We start from the raw sequence: 16,729 nt of genomic DNA, 5'->3' as shown, positions 1-16,729 counted from the left end.
TTGCCAGGCTACCTACCCGCTGCACTGGACTGTCCCGCCTGCTGGCCTGCCGCGAGCTCCAGCTGCCATCCATCCATGGATGCTGCCGCTGTTAATCGGGTGGATGGTGGCACCAGTGGACCCCTCCCTAAAACAACGAGGCTGAGGTGGATTTTTCTTTGCCCGTTTTTCTAGAACATCTAGGCCCTCCAGACGCCTCACCCAACTTCCGCTCACTCCCTGTCGCCAACACAGCACAGACAAGTCACCTACACGTTCCCATCGTCCGCCGCGCGGCAGTGGTTCCTCTTCGCCATGCCGCTGCGAGCCCGCCCGCTCGCGCAGCAAGAGCACAAGACATGATGCCTACCACCACCGCCACCGCCGCGCCGAGACCACCACCATCACCACCACCACCACCATCAGCAGCAACAGCAAAGGCCCCGGGCCCCGGTGCCACAGCGGCCCTCCTCCTCCCATCATCACCCGCGGATACCCGCGCCGCCAACACCTCCATCACCGAGACCCTCCACATCCTCGACGCCTTCAACCACCGCCACCACAACCAGCACCGCGCGACGCACTGGTGGTCCTCGTTTCGCATCCTCCGCCGTCGCCTCCAGTCCCTGCGCGATGCTCTGCTCTCCAGTGCCCGGGCCGCCCCCGCCGGGGGCCGTCAGACGACGTCTTCGTTGTCGCGCTGGCAGGCCGTCCGCCTCCGGGCCGGCTGGATGAGGACTCATGTCGTCCCCCGCGCATATATGTTCGTTCTCCCCCTTTCCTGTCCACCGCTGCCAATGCGCTCAGTATATGATCCCCGGTCACTGATGCGCCAGTGCCTTGACCCTGTGCAGTTCGTTCTCCCAGCTGGCTGCGGACAACCAACATGCTCCCCTCGGGCTGCTCCTCCTCGCCGTTCTCGGCCGCGTCGACACCGTCTTAGCCACCCTCGCGCCATCCGATGATGCAAAGACACTGCCGCCGCCGGCAGTCCAATCGTCCCGTGCCAATGTGACAACCGCACGCCCAATGCCTGCCGAGACGGAAACGGAAGCACCGCCGCCAGACCTTGGCGTCGCCGTATCCCGTCAAGATGTCCCGCGCCCTGTTAAGCGCGAGAAGCGCGCTGAAGAGAGCGCGCCCTCTGACCACACCAAGAAGCGTTCGCGGGACGTCAAATCCGAAGCCGCGGGCAGCGACACCGCGGGAAAACAACGCCAGAGCAACAAGAAGAACAAGAAGAAGAGCAAGGACGGGGGCGACGCCTTTGCCAACCTCTTTGGCTCACTGGCCTGACACGCGAGACACAAGCAAAAGACCCATCTCGTCAAATTATTAAATTTTTGGGAAAGTTGTCAGATACTCATTACAGACAAGAAACCAGACAAACCAAAGCGAAGAAAGCAGACGATTCGGCGGTGTACTCACGCCAGCCCACTCGTACCCGTACAAACAGTGTTTGGCTCGTCTCTCCATAGTCCATGCGCCTGATGTGTTTTCCTTCCTGACCTCCCGCAGGCACGGCCCGTTCAAACTAGTATCCCACAAGAGCCAAACCTGGCTTCACGGCAAACGTGACATCTTCGTCTCCCCGTGCGCCTCCCCCGATGGGCCACAATAACGGTATCTAGCACCGTAGACGCAAACCTTCATGCACCTAGAACGGGCGGTAAGACCAGATGCGAGCCTTCATGTCGCCAGAGCCCGTGGCGAAGTAGCCGCCCTGAGGGCTGGGCGCCACCGAGATGACCGAGTTCTTGTGGCCCTGGAGCATCAGCTGCGTCGTTCCAGTGCGCGGGTCCCAGAACTGGACGCCGCGGTCCTTGGAGCCCGACAGCACCCAGTTGGCGTCCGGCGTGAGCGCAACCGACAAGACAAAGTCGCGGTGGCCCTCGAACGTCTTGACGCACTTTCCGCCCTTGGGGCCTGCGTTGCCGACGCCGCGCGGAGAGCTGAGCTCCCACATCTTGATTGTTCGGTCCAGACTGCCGCTGACAAGGTCCTTGCCGTTGGGCGAGAAGGCCACCGAGTAGACAGAATCCTTGTGGCCGTCAGGACCCTCGAGGCGCTCCACCAGGAATCCCGAGTGGATGTCCCACACGCGAACGCTCTTGTCCAGAGAGCCGGCGGCAACGTATTGGGTATCGGGCGAGATGGCCACCGTCGTGACGCCGTCCTCGATGGTCAGGGTCAGCGTGTTGCTGCCCTGCTCGATGTCCCAGAGTCGCACCGTTCTGTCGCCACTGCCGGAAGCAATGGTGCGGCCGTCGCGAGCAAAGTCGAGCGAGTAGATATCCTGTTCGTGGCCCGCAAAGTGGTTGCGAATGGTTCTGGAGGCAATGTCCCAGACCTACAAGCGAGAGTCAGGGTTAGCATTTCCCAAAAAGGGTAGAGGGTTGTCCGGAAGGTTCCGTCTTACTCGAATCAGCTTGTCCTCCGCGCCAGTAGCGAGATAACGTCCGTCCGGGCTGAAGCAGACGCTCCTGATATAGAGATCGGCCTGCATGTCCTGCGCGTTGTGGTCCTCAAGAACGCAGACCTTCTCGCCAGTCTGGACGTCGAAAATCTGAGCGGATCGGTTGCAACCGGTGGCAACGTACTTGCCGTCGTGGCTGAACCTCACGCAGCACACGACGCTCTCATGAGTGAGGGAGTGGACCAGGTCCACGTCCAAGACGCGCTGGACCTGGGGGTTGAAGATGGCGTACCAGTCGCTGCCCGTCTTCTTGTTGTGGGGCGCAACCGCATCAACCTCGAGATCACCGAGCGCGTTGCCGACCGGCGGTTGCCGCGGGCCGCCCATGCGCGCGTGGTCGGGGGTCGGGTGGCTGACTTGGGGGGACTGAGCGTTTCCCGGGTAGGGCACGGGAGTGTTGATCTGGGGCGTCGCGGGGCCGACGGCGTTGGGGGGCCGGCCGACGCCTCGCCTGCCGGGTCCTGGAGATGCGGTGCTCTGGGGCGGCTGAGGTCCCATGCCGTTGGAGACGGGACCCTGCGGGTAGCCCTGCTGGTAGGGAGGCTGCTGGGCATTAGGATGCGGTGGTGGGACGGGGAGCCCAGGCGGGCCCTGAGCCATCTGGTGCTGAGGTCCTACCTGCTGCTCCTGGGGCGGAGGGTGCTGCTGGGGAGGAGCAAGCCCAGCCTGATTGCCACCGGCCATGATGCCGCTGAACAAGCCATTGCCGGGGGCAATCGAAGGAGGCTGCTGCGAGGGGCCGGCATGCTGGGGAGGCCCGGGGATAGCGGTAGGAGGAGCGCCCTTACGCGCGGCCTCCAGTTGGTGTCGAAGCATGCTGATCTCCTCCTCGTATCTGTGAAGCGAATGCCATGTGAGTAGCCTGCACGACGCCATTTGCCCAACCAAAGTAAGCTCGCGCGACAAACGTACTTTTGCTTCAAAGTCATGTGGGTCTGCTCCATGGCGTAAACCTTTTCTCTGACGAGCTGCATCTCGCTCACTTGTGCAGAAACTGGGTGGACAAGCATCAGCGGGACGTTCACAAGGGTTTGCACGGCTGCAGCCCAGGCGTGGCAGGGACCTACTCTGATGCTCAAAGTTCTCCGTCTGGCGCAGCTGGGTATCAAACTCGGCCCTGATCTGATCGAGGAGCTCGTTGAGGCGAGCGGAATTGCTGGGGGGCACGGCCCCCATGCCGCGGTGGGAATACATGGACATGGCTGTTCACTGCAGGGCGAGCAGCAGGAGACTGTTGACGAGCGTTGGGGCGGCTGGCGGCTGGCTTGCGCGCAAAGTAGGCCCTGGCCGCGAGGGAGCGGATTGGCGTTGGCGGCTCGTCGCAGTCGAGGACGGTGCGGCGAGGCTGGGCAAGGCGCTATTGATTGCTGGCAACGACGACGGCGAAAACAGCGGCGGTGATCCGGCAGGCTAAGGTTCGGCTCTCGCGTCAGGCCGCAAAGGAATCGCGTACGGTGATGGTGGCTGGGACGCCCTCGAAGAAGCTGGGCTGGGGCACGGGTCGGCGTGCACGACGATGGGTCGATGACAGGTCGCGGCGCGGAAAGCGAGAAGCGGAGCGGTTGTGCGCGAACCCTGGACCAAGTCTAGACGGTAACTATCGGCGTCGACGGGCGAAATTGCCGCCGGGGTTGCGGTCGCGGGGAATGCGAGCGGGGTGTGGAAGAATGGCGAGGTAGAGAAAGGTGAGGAATTGAGGACGCGGGCTCGCGACGGCGGTGGTGGGTGAGCGCTTTGAGGCTGGCGGTGGAGTTGGTGGGAAAGGGGAGAAAAAAAGGTGAAGAAGGGAAAGGAACGATGGAGGATGGTGGATGGCAAGGCACCCGCTGGGGATGATGGGATAGTGAGGTGGGTCCCCGCTGCCGTGGAAGCGCCTGCAGTGGAGTGGATGGAGGCTTGCATTCGGCTGCTGGCGCTGGCGCAGTGCGCACCTGGAGGCGCTGGGGGGTGGTCGGGTGGTGGTGGTGCAGGTGGTGAGGACGCGGCTGGGCAGGGTACCTACCTTACCTTGGGTAATGGCCCAAGGTAGTACCTTATGATGATGCGGTGCACCCGCCCTCAGTGCGTTCCAGGTTGCGTTAAGTTGCGCTGCACGACGCGGGCACTGCTCAAGGTGTGCTGCTGCTGTTGCTCCTGCTGCCAGGCGTGCGAGCGGGCGGGCGGGCGTGCGCGCGCATGTGTGAAGCGACTGTGGTGTGCACAGCAGCACCTCATGCACCGGCGTGAAGGTGCTCCCCTGCCTCGACTGCCTGAGGTGAGGTGAGAGCTGCAACGGGCAACCAGGGCTTGGGGGGGGGGGGGGGGGGGGGGGGGGGGGCGGCCCCGTCCACACCACGTACACACACCCGCCCGCCGATGCCAGGCCAGGACAAGGCCGGGTCTGTGATCCGTGGTGTGGCCGCCCCGAGACCAGCAAAAAGGTAAAAGGTTCCTTCACCTTTGGCCCAGGGGGTACGAGGACACGCATGCATCACCCATGGCACCCAACTTGAGCACCCCATCCTTCCAAGCCTCCTCCTCCTCCCAGCCCGGGAGGGTGCAGGGGCGCCGTGGCAGCATGCAGCAGGGGGCGGGGGCTAGCGTCGCTGGCTTGGATGGTTGGCAGCAGCCCCGATGGTTGCGCCGGCGCAGAGGCTGAAAGGGGGGGGGGGGGGGGGCGTGTGTGTTGCCGGATTCACCTCATGTCTCGCCCAGCCCAGCCTCGGGGCCCGGGCAGGGGGCGTGGCGGGGGGTGGGACAGCCAGCGCTGGGCGCAGGGGAGGTGGCGGGCCATGGTCCATGCTTAGCGCGGTCGGACGGTGGTGCAGCTGCTCTGTGCCAGTGCCAACAGCCGGGGAGAGACATGGAGACGAGCTGCCTTGGTGGCTGCTGGTTGCTGCTTTCAGGTTTGCGCCGGACAGGCAAGACACGGACCGGGAGCCGCATCACCACAGACTCTCTCTCTTCGACAGCGTGACAGGCGCACTGGCGGCGGACCTCCGCCACATCGTCAACTGATATGCGGATTACCTAGTAGCTTGCCAACTATCATGTACCGCGAGAGCCATCTCTTGCCGTCCTTGGCAGCCCAAGGTGATGATGACATGGTGACATTTCTAAGACAACGGCAGCTAGGTCCCAGTCGGCCAAGCGCAAAGACGCCGGAGCAAAGTCAATGGTGATGGCTTCCCAGGCACCGCCCGTGGCGTGGCAACGCAGCCGTCGTTCAAGCGTGGCGTTGTGCACATTCGGCCAGCCAAACACCTGTCTGGGAATGAATGGCGTCAACCGATCCAGAAGATGTCTGTTTCCTTCTCCTCTATTCATGTACGAAGTACAGTTTTTGGAGCCATGCCCACCCAGGGCAAGATACTTGTACCTACATACACAATACGTTACCTACTGGATACCTGCCTACCTAGGTAGGTAGGTAGGTACCCATAGGCCCTGCTGCGTACTCTGTACACTCCGTACTACGAGTATGTAGGTACGTCGTGCATTCTCACCTCGGACGATACCCGTGCCTTGGACAGCGGGGTTCGTTGGTCGGTCGTGCCCGGTAATATTACGCCTATGCCAACTCGCCCGGGGATTCGGGCACAGCAAACGGCGTTGGACCTGGTGGCCGATGACAAGATCAGACGGCTTGGGGACCAACATTGTTGTTGACCAGGAGCACGGACCCGGCCGACCAACGACTGGGGTGCACCAGAGGAGAGCGAGCATGCGAGCCTCACCCACGACAGTCGACCGGCTTGATATTCGCCACCATGGACGCTGTGCGACCCAAGTAGTCACTTGCGAGGCAGGCACTCGACCTCATGCAAGTCGTTGCTTTGTTGCTCGCCCGGTGCAGTTGGCCGCCTCTGGGCGACCGCTCGACCGACGGCAGCCCACACGCCACTCGTGAGTTGTATTCCGGGCATGTCTGTGTGTGTGTGCGAAGAGCAGTATGGCATGGCGTCGCATCGCATGGTGTCGCATCGCATCGTGGTCGATTACCGGCATGACCCTGCGACGCGGTCTCGCCGTGTGCGTTTGGACAAGGGCGGCGGATGAACTGCATCAGGTCGTTGGTCAATTCCAAGTCTCGCTTGATTGCTGACTCAGGCCCGCCTTCAGTCTCATGGCATGCGAGACACGTTTCATGGACGGGCTCTCGGCGGCAGCCCGGCCGGCCGTGGTTGGCGCGCAGAACAAGCCGCCTGTGCGAATTGCGCTTGCATTGGACGTTACTAAGTAATGCGCAGTGTCGCCGCGTTTCTTCACCTGTTCTACTTGGTAACCCGCTCGGAACTGTCGAAGGCACCGGTAGCGCTCGTGCCTGTAGCACAGCTCATTTGCCTTGGGCGTACGACCAAGTTGTGCTTCGCCTGGACCGTGTACGAGTACGCCGTCAGTGATTATCACCACAACCATATCCTGGCGGTTGAGTTGTGGGTGCGGCGCAGGTGCCGTGTACCCCCACATCCTCCCGCTTGGCTGGCCGAAAGAGGCTCCAGCGACGAAGCAGGAATATAGGAGTTGCGCGCCGACTTGGCATTGGGGAAACCTCGAGTCGGCAAACGCAGCGGATAAAGTCAAGTACGTTGTAAACGTCGTTTCATAGGGCTGGCGTTTCTCCCAACGAGCCGCGTCTCCCGCCTGCCACTCGGCACTTGGGCCTGGCCGACCATGAGTTGTAGACCGGTGCCCGCGGACGGCTCTTGTCACGATGGACTTGGCGACGAGATGAGACGCGGCCACGACTTTGCGTAGTCCGGGTCCGCCCCCCCCGCCACCCATGCACGGCCAGGCGTGTCCCTGGACTGGTGCGCCGCGCCATGGTGTGCCATCGCGACGACGGGCTTGTGACGAGCCGTAGACGCTTGGTCGGACAAGGGCGACAAGGGCGACAGGAGCATGTCCCCTTGGTCATGGGCGGCATCAACCGTGGCCGTGTCGACAGGTCGCGTGGTACAGGATGCAGACGCGCTGTACGCCTCATGGCCATGTGGAGCCGTCCTTTGTCGTATGCGTCGCCTCTCGCGGTACCCTCGCACGGGTGACGGGGTGTTGCCGGAGCCGACTGGCTTTGCCGTCATGGCGTTGGGGCGAGATTGCTGGTTGTTTCGACCATGATGCAAACCCCGGGCACGCGGGAACCACTGTGGCGTGTGTGCTTCTTGTCAGGGATCGCCGCGGGCAGGCGGGTGAAGAGCCGTGCGAAGAGCCGCAAAATGACGTTCACCAAGCGCCCGCTGGTCTGGTCGAGTACGTAGGGGACGGCCGGGGATGACCATCAAGTAACGAGAGGAGGTGCGATACCTTAGGGCACGAGACGTGCGAGGGCGAGATGGCCGTCCCGGGCCAGAATGAATTGGCTGAAAGAAGCATCTACCTAGTACTGGCTGAGGACCCTTTCATTGAGGCGAGAACAAGAGGCCTGGTGTGTACCTACCTTAGGTTAGTATGGAAGGTAAGGTAGTTGTCCTTGTTAGAGGTACTTACCGTAAGGTACCCATAGTAGGTACCTTAGGTTTGTTCGTACGAGAAAGGACTCGGGAAGGAACGACGAGACTAGATGCAGTCAATTACGCCGTTACCAGGTTCATCGTACAAGGACGTGCAGCGACGGGAGCGACTGAGGAACCTGAGGTGTCGGTCAAGACGCGTCTCCAGTTGTTTCCGACACATATCCTTTCAGCCGCCACAAGGCAGGGAGGGAGGGCTCTTTGAAACGGGTGGACGCTGGTCTGCCTCGGAATGCAGCCTCTGGGCATGCAGCGCCGTCCTGACGTGCCTGCTCTTGCACCACTCCGGCACGGCAGTCGCTGGAGCCCCTGACGAGCCCCGGTTTAGTTATCAATCAGCCCACCGCGACGCAAGTCCGCGCAGCCCAATGGCCAGCTGCAGACCAGCTCGGAGCCGGTCGGGGCTCGGGGCGGCCTGCAACATGACGCTGCAACCGGCCCAAGCCAGGTCTGGGACCTGCGCATATAAGAAGGCACGTTGGGAGGACTGGAAACAAACCACACGGGGCCCCCCTCCCAAAAAAAAAAGGAGGCTCGTCGCAACGCGCGGGTACGTGCGATGCGCCGACGAGCCAGCGGGCGGCGGCATCAGCGGATGAGCCCGAGAAGCGGCAATCCGCAGTGGACGCATCGTCGAATCATCCACGGATGCCTCCCAGCGGCAATCATGCCATTCTGCACACACGGAACGCCGTCCGGCCGGCGGGTGGGAGGGGCGCGCGGCGCCTTCTCTGCGTGCGCCATCCAAACCCATCCCACTGATCCCTCCCTCTCAGGCCAGCGGGAGCGCCGGGGACCGACACCCTTGGGCCACTAAACCGGGCGGGGCTGGCGCTTCGTTGGAGCTGGCGGCGCCGGCTGTATCGCGGATACATGGCCCGCCGTGCCACCCGCGCGGCGTGGCAAGGTCGCGTGTGGTAGCGGCGCGTGCGACCTCGTACTCGGGTTTCACGTCGCGGGCGCCCGGACTGTTTCCATTGCGGTGCAGGCGTTCTCGTCGCGAAGCGGGAGGGGGGAACCACCTGGGCTGGGCGAGGGCAATGGGCATCCGGCGCGGGCAGGCAAATGCAACAGATGCCAACTTCTATAAAACGGCGCGCCGCCCCTGTGGCTCGCCGCACGTTCGCCCGTGCTTGCATCGTCCATCAGGAGCTTCTGGAAGCATTCCGATACTCTCATCCAAGCTCGCTCTCTTCTGGTCGCCCGCGATCCCGTCGCCCAGTAGGCAGCGCAGCGGAGCCCGCCAACCGTCCGGTCCAGCGCAGTACCCCTGAAAGGAGTCGTCGTCGCCGCGCCAGACCAAAACTGCGACCGCTCCATTTTTTTTCTTCTCTGCGTCTGGTGGTCCCCCAGCCAAGTTCGCCTCTAACACCTAAAATCCGAGGGCGCGCCGATTTTACTTTAAATGCATGCCGGTCCCACTGTCCTCGAGCCTGCCCGGTGATTAAAAGTCGTCGAGTCGCTGCCCGTCGTCGTCGTTCCGTCTTACAGCAAGACTGCTGCGTTGTGCGACCTCGCGCTGCCCGTGTCCGAACGAAACAGGGTGACGCGATCCCGAAGCACCCCCTACCCAAGATTCACTTCGACGTCGCCTGCGCCGCGACACCAGCCAACCGCCGCCCCCTTGGTTGAGCCGCCGTTCCCTCTCCTGCCCCAGAGCACCTCGTGGCCGACCGCTTGCCGCGCCGCCCGCCATGGATATCGTGCTCGAGCTCACCGATACCTTCATCGCCGACTACGCCTACGCGTACTTCGCCCCTGCGCGTCCGGCCCCGTATGACTTCCCCCACGCCACCGCCGCCAATGGCTCGGCGCAGACCTTCTCGACCTGGACCTACAAGCCTGCCACCAAGTTCATCCAGGTCCAGCCATCCCAGGCCGCCTACAACACCTCGATGCCTCGCGACAGTCCGTTGCGCCAGCTCATAACCCTCTTCTGGATCACCTGGTACGTTGTCGCACAGCCTTGCAACGGCTCCTGCCCGTGTCTGACCTTCTCCCTCCAGGATCTTTGGCATCATCGTCTACTTCATCTTCGCCACTCTGTCATACTTCCTCATCTTCGACAAGCGCACCATCCACCATCCCAAGTTCATCAAGAACCAGATCTGGCTCGAGATCAAGCAGGCCAACAAGTCGATGCCCTTCATGGCCGTCTGCACCGCACCCCTTTTCCTCCTCGAAGTCCGCGGCTACGGCAAGCTCTATGACACCACCGACGAGGGGCCCGGCATGTGGTACAACATCCTCCAGTTCCCGCTCTTCCTTCTCTTTACCGACTTCTGCATCTACTGGATTCACCGCTACCTGCACCACCCGCTCATCTACAAGCACCTTCACAAGCCGCATCACAAGTGGATCATGCCCACGCCCTACGCCAGCCATGCCTTCCACCCCCTGGACGGCTTCGCCCAGTCGCTTCCCTACCACATTTTCCCCTTCATCTTCCCGCTCCAGAAGGTGGCGTACGTCTTCCTCTTTGTCTTTGTCAACTTCTGGTCCATCCTCATCCACGACGGCGAGTACCTCACCAACAACCCCGTCGTCAACGGTGCTGCCTGCCACTCGCTGCATCACTCCCGCTTCGAGGTCAACTACGGCCAATTCTTCACAGCCTTTGACCGCCTGGGCGGCACCTACAGAATGCCCGAGGCCTGGATGTTCGAGAAGGAGAAGAAGATGTCTGAGAAGCAATGGAAGAAGGAGTCTGCCACTGTCGACGAGTTTGTCAAGGAGATTGAGGGCGATGACGAGCGCACCTACGGCCCTGACCTGGCCGCCAAGAAGATGAAGTAGTCTCCTGTCCCGACACCGGACGCTTTCTACTGGGGCTCATGTTGGATCTCATTATCGCGCCCGCAAGATGCCACTCTGATCGTCAGCTGATACCGGGACACCCGGCATATCCGCCAGGCAAGTTTTAAGACGACAGCAAAAAAAAAAAGACACAGCAAGCTTTCATGTACATAGATAGCATTATCAGATCCCCGGAGGAAGGCTGACCGTGGTGTCAGTACTTCAGGGCCAGAGGGTCGCGGCGTTGGCATGAGTTATGGAAACACTGAGATGACTTGTATATTTCATAGCCGGTTTGAACAGAGATGCTGACATCGCTCTTTGTCGGCTCTTAATACTAATACGCATTCCTGAACTCCGTTCTCGTCACAAAGCGCAACGCTCCATGAGACAAATACAAAATGATCTGGTAGACACGTAGGGAAAATACATCGGCTGCCACAAGAGCTAGCAAGGCTAGAACAGAAGCAAGGAAAGTAGACGACGGGCTACGCGCGCCTTCGCCAAAGAGAGTGTAAACCGAATCGACATCGGGCCATTAGGTTGCGCGAGAGCTGGCGGTAATGCGACGGTGTAATAAGGTGTTCCGCAGTAGGCCGGTGGCGCAAGGCGACCGGCAGCAACCTGAGCCGCGATCAGGAGAAGCTGACAAACTTGGGATCCCGCGGGCGCCCATCAGGGCCGATGCCGTTTTGCTTGAAGCGGCTCTCCATGTAAGCCTTGCGCGCCTGGTCAAATGTCATGCGCCTCTTCTTCATGATCTTGAGGACCTCGGCCTTGCTCGCGTCGTCCAAGCCGGCACGACTGTCGCCCGCCTCCACATTGCCGACCAGGTCAAAGTTGCTGCTGGAGAGGCCGGCCTCGATGTCGCCGGCGAAGCTGCTGGGCAGCCGCGAGTATATGTATCCTGCGCCGGGCAGGCGGATTTCGGGGATGTGATGGCGCCAGTACGCGCGGGTGAAGAAGAGAGCCGTCGCCGTGACGATGAAGAACAAAGAGAGACTGAAGAGGATGTACGCCATGGTGGAAGGACAACAACGGGGCTAGGAGGCCCGGTCAGCTGTTGTTGGGAGTGCGACAAGGAGTGCGGTCGGCGGCGAGGAGGCAAGTCGAGTCGGGATGGGACGACGCTTTTTCGACCGGGTGGCTCGGGGAGGCTTAGACGAGGCCGCCAACTAGAGCGCGCGCAGGTCCGGTTGCTTCAGACGTGGCGAGCGTCGAGCGACCCGTTCATGGCAGGCACAAAGGAGCCGCACGAGGGAGAAAGCCGAATCGTGTTGATGGGCAACTTTGGGAGCGTTGCAGATCGTCAAGGGGGGAGAAGGGTCGCGGGTGCGTCTCGGAGCCCGTTCGTTCGTTCGACAGGAGCTGACGTGCGGCTGGCGCACTTACGTGTGAGAGAGAGTGGCACAGCACTGCGCCCGCCCGCCGCTGTTAGCAGCCAACGTGGGCCCAGTGAAGCCACCGGGCGGCCTGCGAGAGCCCGGGTACCTGGGTACCTCACGGGCGCTCAGCCACAGCTGGCCTCACCACCCCCCGTCAGGCCAGTCTTCCTCGCCGCATTCAATTAACGCCAATAGGCACTACCCGAAGCCCACGGTGCCACACTAACCGCATCGCGGCAGCTAAGCGAGCCCACACTTTGCGATTCCCAGGTCAATTTCGCGGCCCTCGAAGGACTCTCTCGGACGGACCTCGAAGCTTGAGAAGCACCTGTTTTACGGCGTCGCAAACCACCGAAATCAGTCACAATGTCCTCCCCCGCGCTCCCCAACGTTTCCTCGGACCTCATCTGGGAGATTGTCCGTGAGTCGGACCCGAACGCCCACCCGGCGCGACCCTGAAAAGCCACTGGGAGGCGACGAACGGCAATTGCTGAAACTGGGACTATGTGATAGGCAACAACAACTCCTTCCTCGTCAAGAGCAACCGCAACGGCGGCGTTCAGTTCTCCAGGGACCCCCTGAACCTGACGAACAAGAACTCTCGCAAGGTATGCGGATCATGGAGGCGAAGATGCGGTCTATGGCGGACGGCTGACTTTTGGGGTTTGCAGCATGCGGGTTTCGTCAACGACAAGGTATAACCGATCCCGACCGCGACGACATCACCACAATGAGGCGAGAGAACTAAATTTCGAACCATCCAGGCTATCGGCGTTGTCCCCAACGAGAAGGGTGGTGTCACCGTGATCAGCAAGAAGACCTCTGCTGCCACCAAGCCCGCCCAGGCTTTCACCAAGACCACCTACGGCGGCAACAAGTCCAACCGCACGTGAGTAGAAGTGTTGCCTTGACCCAACCTCCCGATAGGAGGTTCAGGCGACCGGATACTGACTTGCCACGTCAACCCAGGAGCTACAAGGCCGTTGCCAACCAGGCCGCCAAGTCCGGCTACCGAGGTGACCTGCGCTCCGCCGCCGTCGAGCGCGTTTCCGCCATCCGCCGCACCCAGCTGCCCGTCAAGCCTGAGGCCGAGCCCAAGCTGCGCGGCAACAAGGCCAAGAAGGCCGCCGAGTCGTCCTAAATGCAGACAGTTGGATGGAGGAGAGGGAAGGGCTGTGTGATGTGTGATGTCAGGGGGAGCGGGTGTAGTTGCACCGGGTAAGGATGCAAACACATGTCTAGGTGACGGTGAGGAGCATCAATCAACAGGTCTCTGGGTCATGGCTGGAGTTGGCATTTGATCTCAAAAGAAAAAAGCATATTTCGAGAACCACGGCCGCGCGCCCTGTGAGGCGTAGGAATGGAAAGGATGTCTCGTAACGACTCGCGACCCTGAAGCGCCGTGACGTCAACGGCCATTGCGTAAAGTAGTCGGTCAGAGTGCCAAGTGTTACGCCAGGTACCATATGTCAGTGACGACGCCTGAAGAGGTGTTGGACAGATGCGAGCGAGCTGTGTGCCGCGGATGATTTCGGAACCCGGAGCGGCGCGCCGCGAGGAACGGTGGATCGGAGGTGCAGCGATGCATGGCGGCGACAGCCGACGCAGGACGACACTCAACTGGTTGCACGCATTCGCCTACAGGCCGAGATGCTTGTCTGCCCATGCAAGCATTATTGCTGCGCTGGTTGCGTGGCTGCGTGAGTCGTTTGTCTCGCCTTGAGGAAGGACTGCGTCGTCGAATCCACGAGTAATGACAGTCCGTGGGTCGGACCACGCGAGGGCTACGGAAGAATACCTATGGGTCTGTCTGCCTCAAAGTACATCCGTACTGTACTCGGACAATGTGCATCGGGACAAGTCGAGGACACAAACTTTCGTCGGCAATGCCCAGCCCGTGACGACCCGGCGGGACTTGCTCGACGTCGGAGCCTCGGGTGGAGGGGCAGCTCGTCATCGTCACAAGCCGGATGGATGTTGTGGTCGGGAGAGGACGGGGCACGGGCGGCGGCGGCGGCGGCACGGGGAGCATTTGGACCACTGGGTATTAGTACCGGGCAGCTTGACATGATGACCGACTTGGTGGGACAGGACGGGCAGTCCAGGACGTTGGGGGAACGCTACCCGGATCCACGGCGGGACCGGACCTGGCCTGGCCTGGCCTGTTGAGGGCATTGTCGTCGCGCTGCTGGGCCCTCTCAAGATTAGGTTCCAGGTTCCTGGCGGGCGAAGAGGCGAGTTTGTAGCAACAGCAGCAGCATTTGATGCCCGCGGTAGAGGCCCGACGTGCTTCAGGATGAAGACGTTACCGGGCTTCGGCGGCGTCTCGCCACTTCTGAGGCGTCAAGTGTCTGAGCTACGCACGGAGCATGTCCATGGATGTTGAGGCTTCCAACGCCGCCCGTATTCCAGCGGCCGCCAGCCGTCTCGCAAGCCGCCCGGCTTCTGCAGCGGGCGACGGCGGGCCAACCTAGCAGCTGGACTACAGCGCAGTTAGAGCGAGTGCATGCACCTCAGTGAGTGACAGCCGCCGTTCAGGGCTGTACCTTCGATTATTAGCCTCAATCCTCCGATTGGCGGCGCGGTCACTGCCTTGCCCCTCCCTCGGCTTGCCCTCCTCCCCTCCCCTCCGGGCTGCCAGCATGCGCGCTCGCTCGCTGCTGCCCCTCCAACCCGCGCGCGGTACGGGGGACGCGGGGTTGGTGCTGGCCTGCGCTGCACTCCGTACTGCAGCGAGCAATCCAATCCAAACAGGTACCTCCACCCGCTGTGCTGCCGTCCAAGCACACCCTCGCGTCGCCCCGGAGCAAGAGCCCTTTTCTTCTGCGACGTTCTCCCGCCTCCTACCTCCTCTCTCCTCCGGTCTCAGTTCCTCGACACTCTTTCTCCTCCTCCTCCTCCTCCTCCTCCTCCTCTTCCCTCGTCTACTCTCATCCCGAGAAGCCATCACCCATCGGCATCCTAGCCTCTCCGTCCCCGTACACAACCATCGAGAGCTCCCGAGGTCTCTTCCCCCCCCCATCCATCAAAATGGTCAAAGCTGGTATGCCAGATGCTGCCCCTCAACCCCGCATTCTACCCGCGTCGTGCCTGGTGCAAAACTACTTTACTTTGCCTGCCTTGCCTCACCCAATTGCCGCGCTGACCAGCTCCGTGATGCAGTTGTTGCTGGTGCCTCTGGCGGCATTGGCCAGGTTCGTTCTCCCCAGCTGCCTCTCTATCCCTCTTCCTCTCTCTCCTCTGCTTGTTCGCCCTTTTCGGTTAGCTGACACGACGTTCCTGTCCTCCGCAGCCTCTCTCGCTGCTCCTCAAGAACAGCCACTTCATTGACGAGCTGGCCCTCTACGATGTCGTCAACACCCCCGGAGTTGCTGCCGACCTCTCGCACATCTCCTCGCCCGCGGTAAGCAGCTCAACTGAGAAGCTCGTCAACTCTTAACTGACTGTGTTGGCTCATAGAAAGTGACGGGCTACCTTCCCGCCAACGACGGCGCCAAGTCTGCTTTCAAGGATGCCGACATCATTGTCATCCCTGCTGGCATTCCCCGTATGCTACGGCCCGGAAGTGCTTCTCTACGGAGCTTTAGCTGACACACCGCTCCCTGCGTAGGCAAACCCGGCATGACCCGTGATGATCTCTTCAACATCAACGCCGGCATCGTCAAGGGCCTGATCGAGACCGCCGCCGAGGTCGCCCCCAAGGCCTTCATCCTGGTCATCTCCAACCCCGTCAACTCGACGGTCCCCATTTCCGCCGAGGTGCTCAAGGCCAAGAAGGTCTTCAACGCCCAGCGCCTGTTCGGTGTCACGACGCTCGACATCGTCCGCGCCGAGACCTTTGTCAGCGAGATCACTGGCCAGTCCGAGCCCCAGAAGCAGACCATCCCCGTCATCGGTGGTCACTCTGGCGAGACCATTGTCCCTCTCTTCAGCAAGGCCTCTCCTGCCGTCAAGATCCCCGACGACAAGTACGATGCTCTCGTCAACCGCGTCCAGTTCGGCGGTGACGAGGTTGTCAAGGCCAAGGACGGTGCTGGTTCGGCCACCCTCTCCATGGCCTATGCTGGCTTCCGGTTAGTTCACCACAGTCACTCCTCGAGTGTCCAATAGCCTCGCTCAGCCAGCTCATTCTTCTTTTAGATTTGCCGAGAAGGTCCTCCGTGCCGTCAAGGGCGAGAAGGGTCTTGTCGAGCCCAGCTACGTCTACCTTCCGGGTGTTCCCGGCGGCGAGGCCATCGCCAAGGAGACCGGCTGCGACTTCTTCTCCGTCCCCATTGAGCTCGGGGTAAGCACCTTGGACCCCCTCCTACCCGAACCCGAGCGTGCGGCTAACAATAACTTCAGCCCAACGGTGCCGAGAAGGCCACCAACCCCCTGGAGGGCATCACCGACAAGGAGAAGGCGCTTCTGCAGAAGGCTGTCGAGGGCCTCAAGGGCAACATCAAGAAGGGCATCGACTTCGCCCACAACCCTCCCCAAAAGTGAACACTTCCCCTGGTTCCCCCAAGGAGCAGTTTTGTGGGTGCAGCAAGCCTGTCTTGAAGGCAATAGCTATCATGCTAGGCTTAATATATGAATAAGGCTCGTGTTGCTGATCATGG

General features: G+C 61.5%; 6 protein-coding genes across 6 annotated transcripts; 4 read left to right on the top strand and 2 right to left on the bottom strand.

Moving 5' to 3' along the window:
* Positions 1–1,008: 1,008 nt before the first annotated feature.
* On the top strand, positions 1,009–1,275 carry PLICBS_002289 (uncharacterized protein; the record flags this gene model as incomplete). Its single annotated transcript, XM_018321929.2, has 1 exon — positions 1,009–1,275. The coding sequence occupies one exon, from the start codon at positions 1,009–1,011 to the stop codon at positions 1,273–1,275; it is 267 nt and encodes an 88-aa protein (XP_018179409.2).
* Positions 1,276–1,636: 361 nt separating this feature from the next.
* PLICBS_002288 (general transcription repressor) lies at positions 1,637–3,655 on the bottom strand (the record flags this gene model as incomplete). The annotated part of the gene is made up of 4 exons (XM_018321928.2): positions 1,637–2,329; positions 2,399–3,290; positions 3,368–3,449; positions 3,523–3,655. 4 exons carry the CDS (start codon positions 3,653–3,655, stop codon positions 1,637–1,639), a joined length of 1,800 nt encoding a protein of 599 aa, XP_018179408.2.
* A 5,986-nt stretch (positions 3,656–9,641) lies between these two features.
* Positions 9,642–10,743, top strand: PLICBS_002287 (c-5 sterol desaturase; the record flags this gene model as incomplete). The annotated part of the gene is made up of 2 exons (XM_018321927.2): positions 9,642–9,895; positions 9,954–10,743. The coding sequence occupies 2 exons, from the start codon at positions 9,642–9,644 to the stop codon at positions 10,741–10,743; spliced, it is 1,044 nt and encodes a 347-aa protein (XP_018179407.1).
* Positions 10,744–11,378: 635 nt separating this feature from the next.
* On the bottom strand, positions 11,379–11,765 carry PLICBS_002286 (uncharacterized protein; the record flags this gene model as incomplete). The annotated part of the gene is made up of 1 exon (XM_018321926.1): positions 11,379–11,765. One exon carries the CDS (start codon positions 11,763–11,765, stop codon positions 11,379–11,381), a length of 387 nt encoding a protein of 128 aa, XP_018179406.1.
* A 729-nt stretch (positions 11,766–12,494) lies between these two features.
* PLICBS_002285 (uncharacterized protein) lies at positions 12,495–13,269 on the top strand (the record flags this gene model as incomplete). The annotated part of the gene is made up of 4 exons (XM_065599991.1): positions 12,495–12,549; positions 12,642–12,736; positions 12,893–13,017; positions 13,098–13,269. The coding sequence occupies 4 exons, from the start codon at positions 12,495–12,497 to the stop codon at positions 13,267–13,269; spliced, it is 447 nt and encodes a 148-aa protein (XP_065456063.1).
* Positions 13,270–15,158: 1,889 nt separating this feature from the next.
* PLICBS_002284 (uncharacterized protein) lies at positions 15,159–16,613 on the top strand (the record flags this gene model as incomplete). The annotated part of the gene is made up of 7 exons (XM_018321924.2): positions 15,159–15,171; positions 15,291–15,322; positions 15,421–15,531; positions 15,588–15,675; positions 15,739–16,201; positions 16,269–16,413; positions 16,473–16,613. 7 exons carry the CDS (start codon positions 15,159–15,161, stop codon positions 16,611–16,613), a joined length of 993 nt encoding a protein of 330 aa, XP_018179404.2.
* Positions 16,614–16,729: the final 116 nt, after the last annotated feature.

Source organism: Purpureocillium lilacinum, assembly GCF_023168085.1.
Source record: "Purpureocillium lilacinum CBS 284.36 DNA, scaffold_2, whole genome shotgun sequence".
Taxonomy (NCBI): Eukaryota; Fungi; Ascomycota; class Sordariomycetes; order Hypocreales; family Ophiocordycipitaceae; genus Purpureocillium; species Purpureocillium lilacinum.
This window is presented reverse-complemented; position numbering and strand designations above follow the sequence as displayed.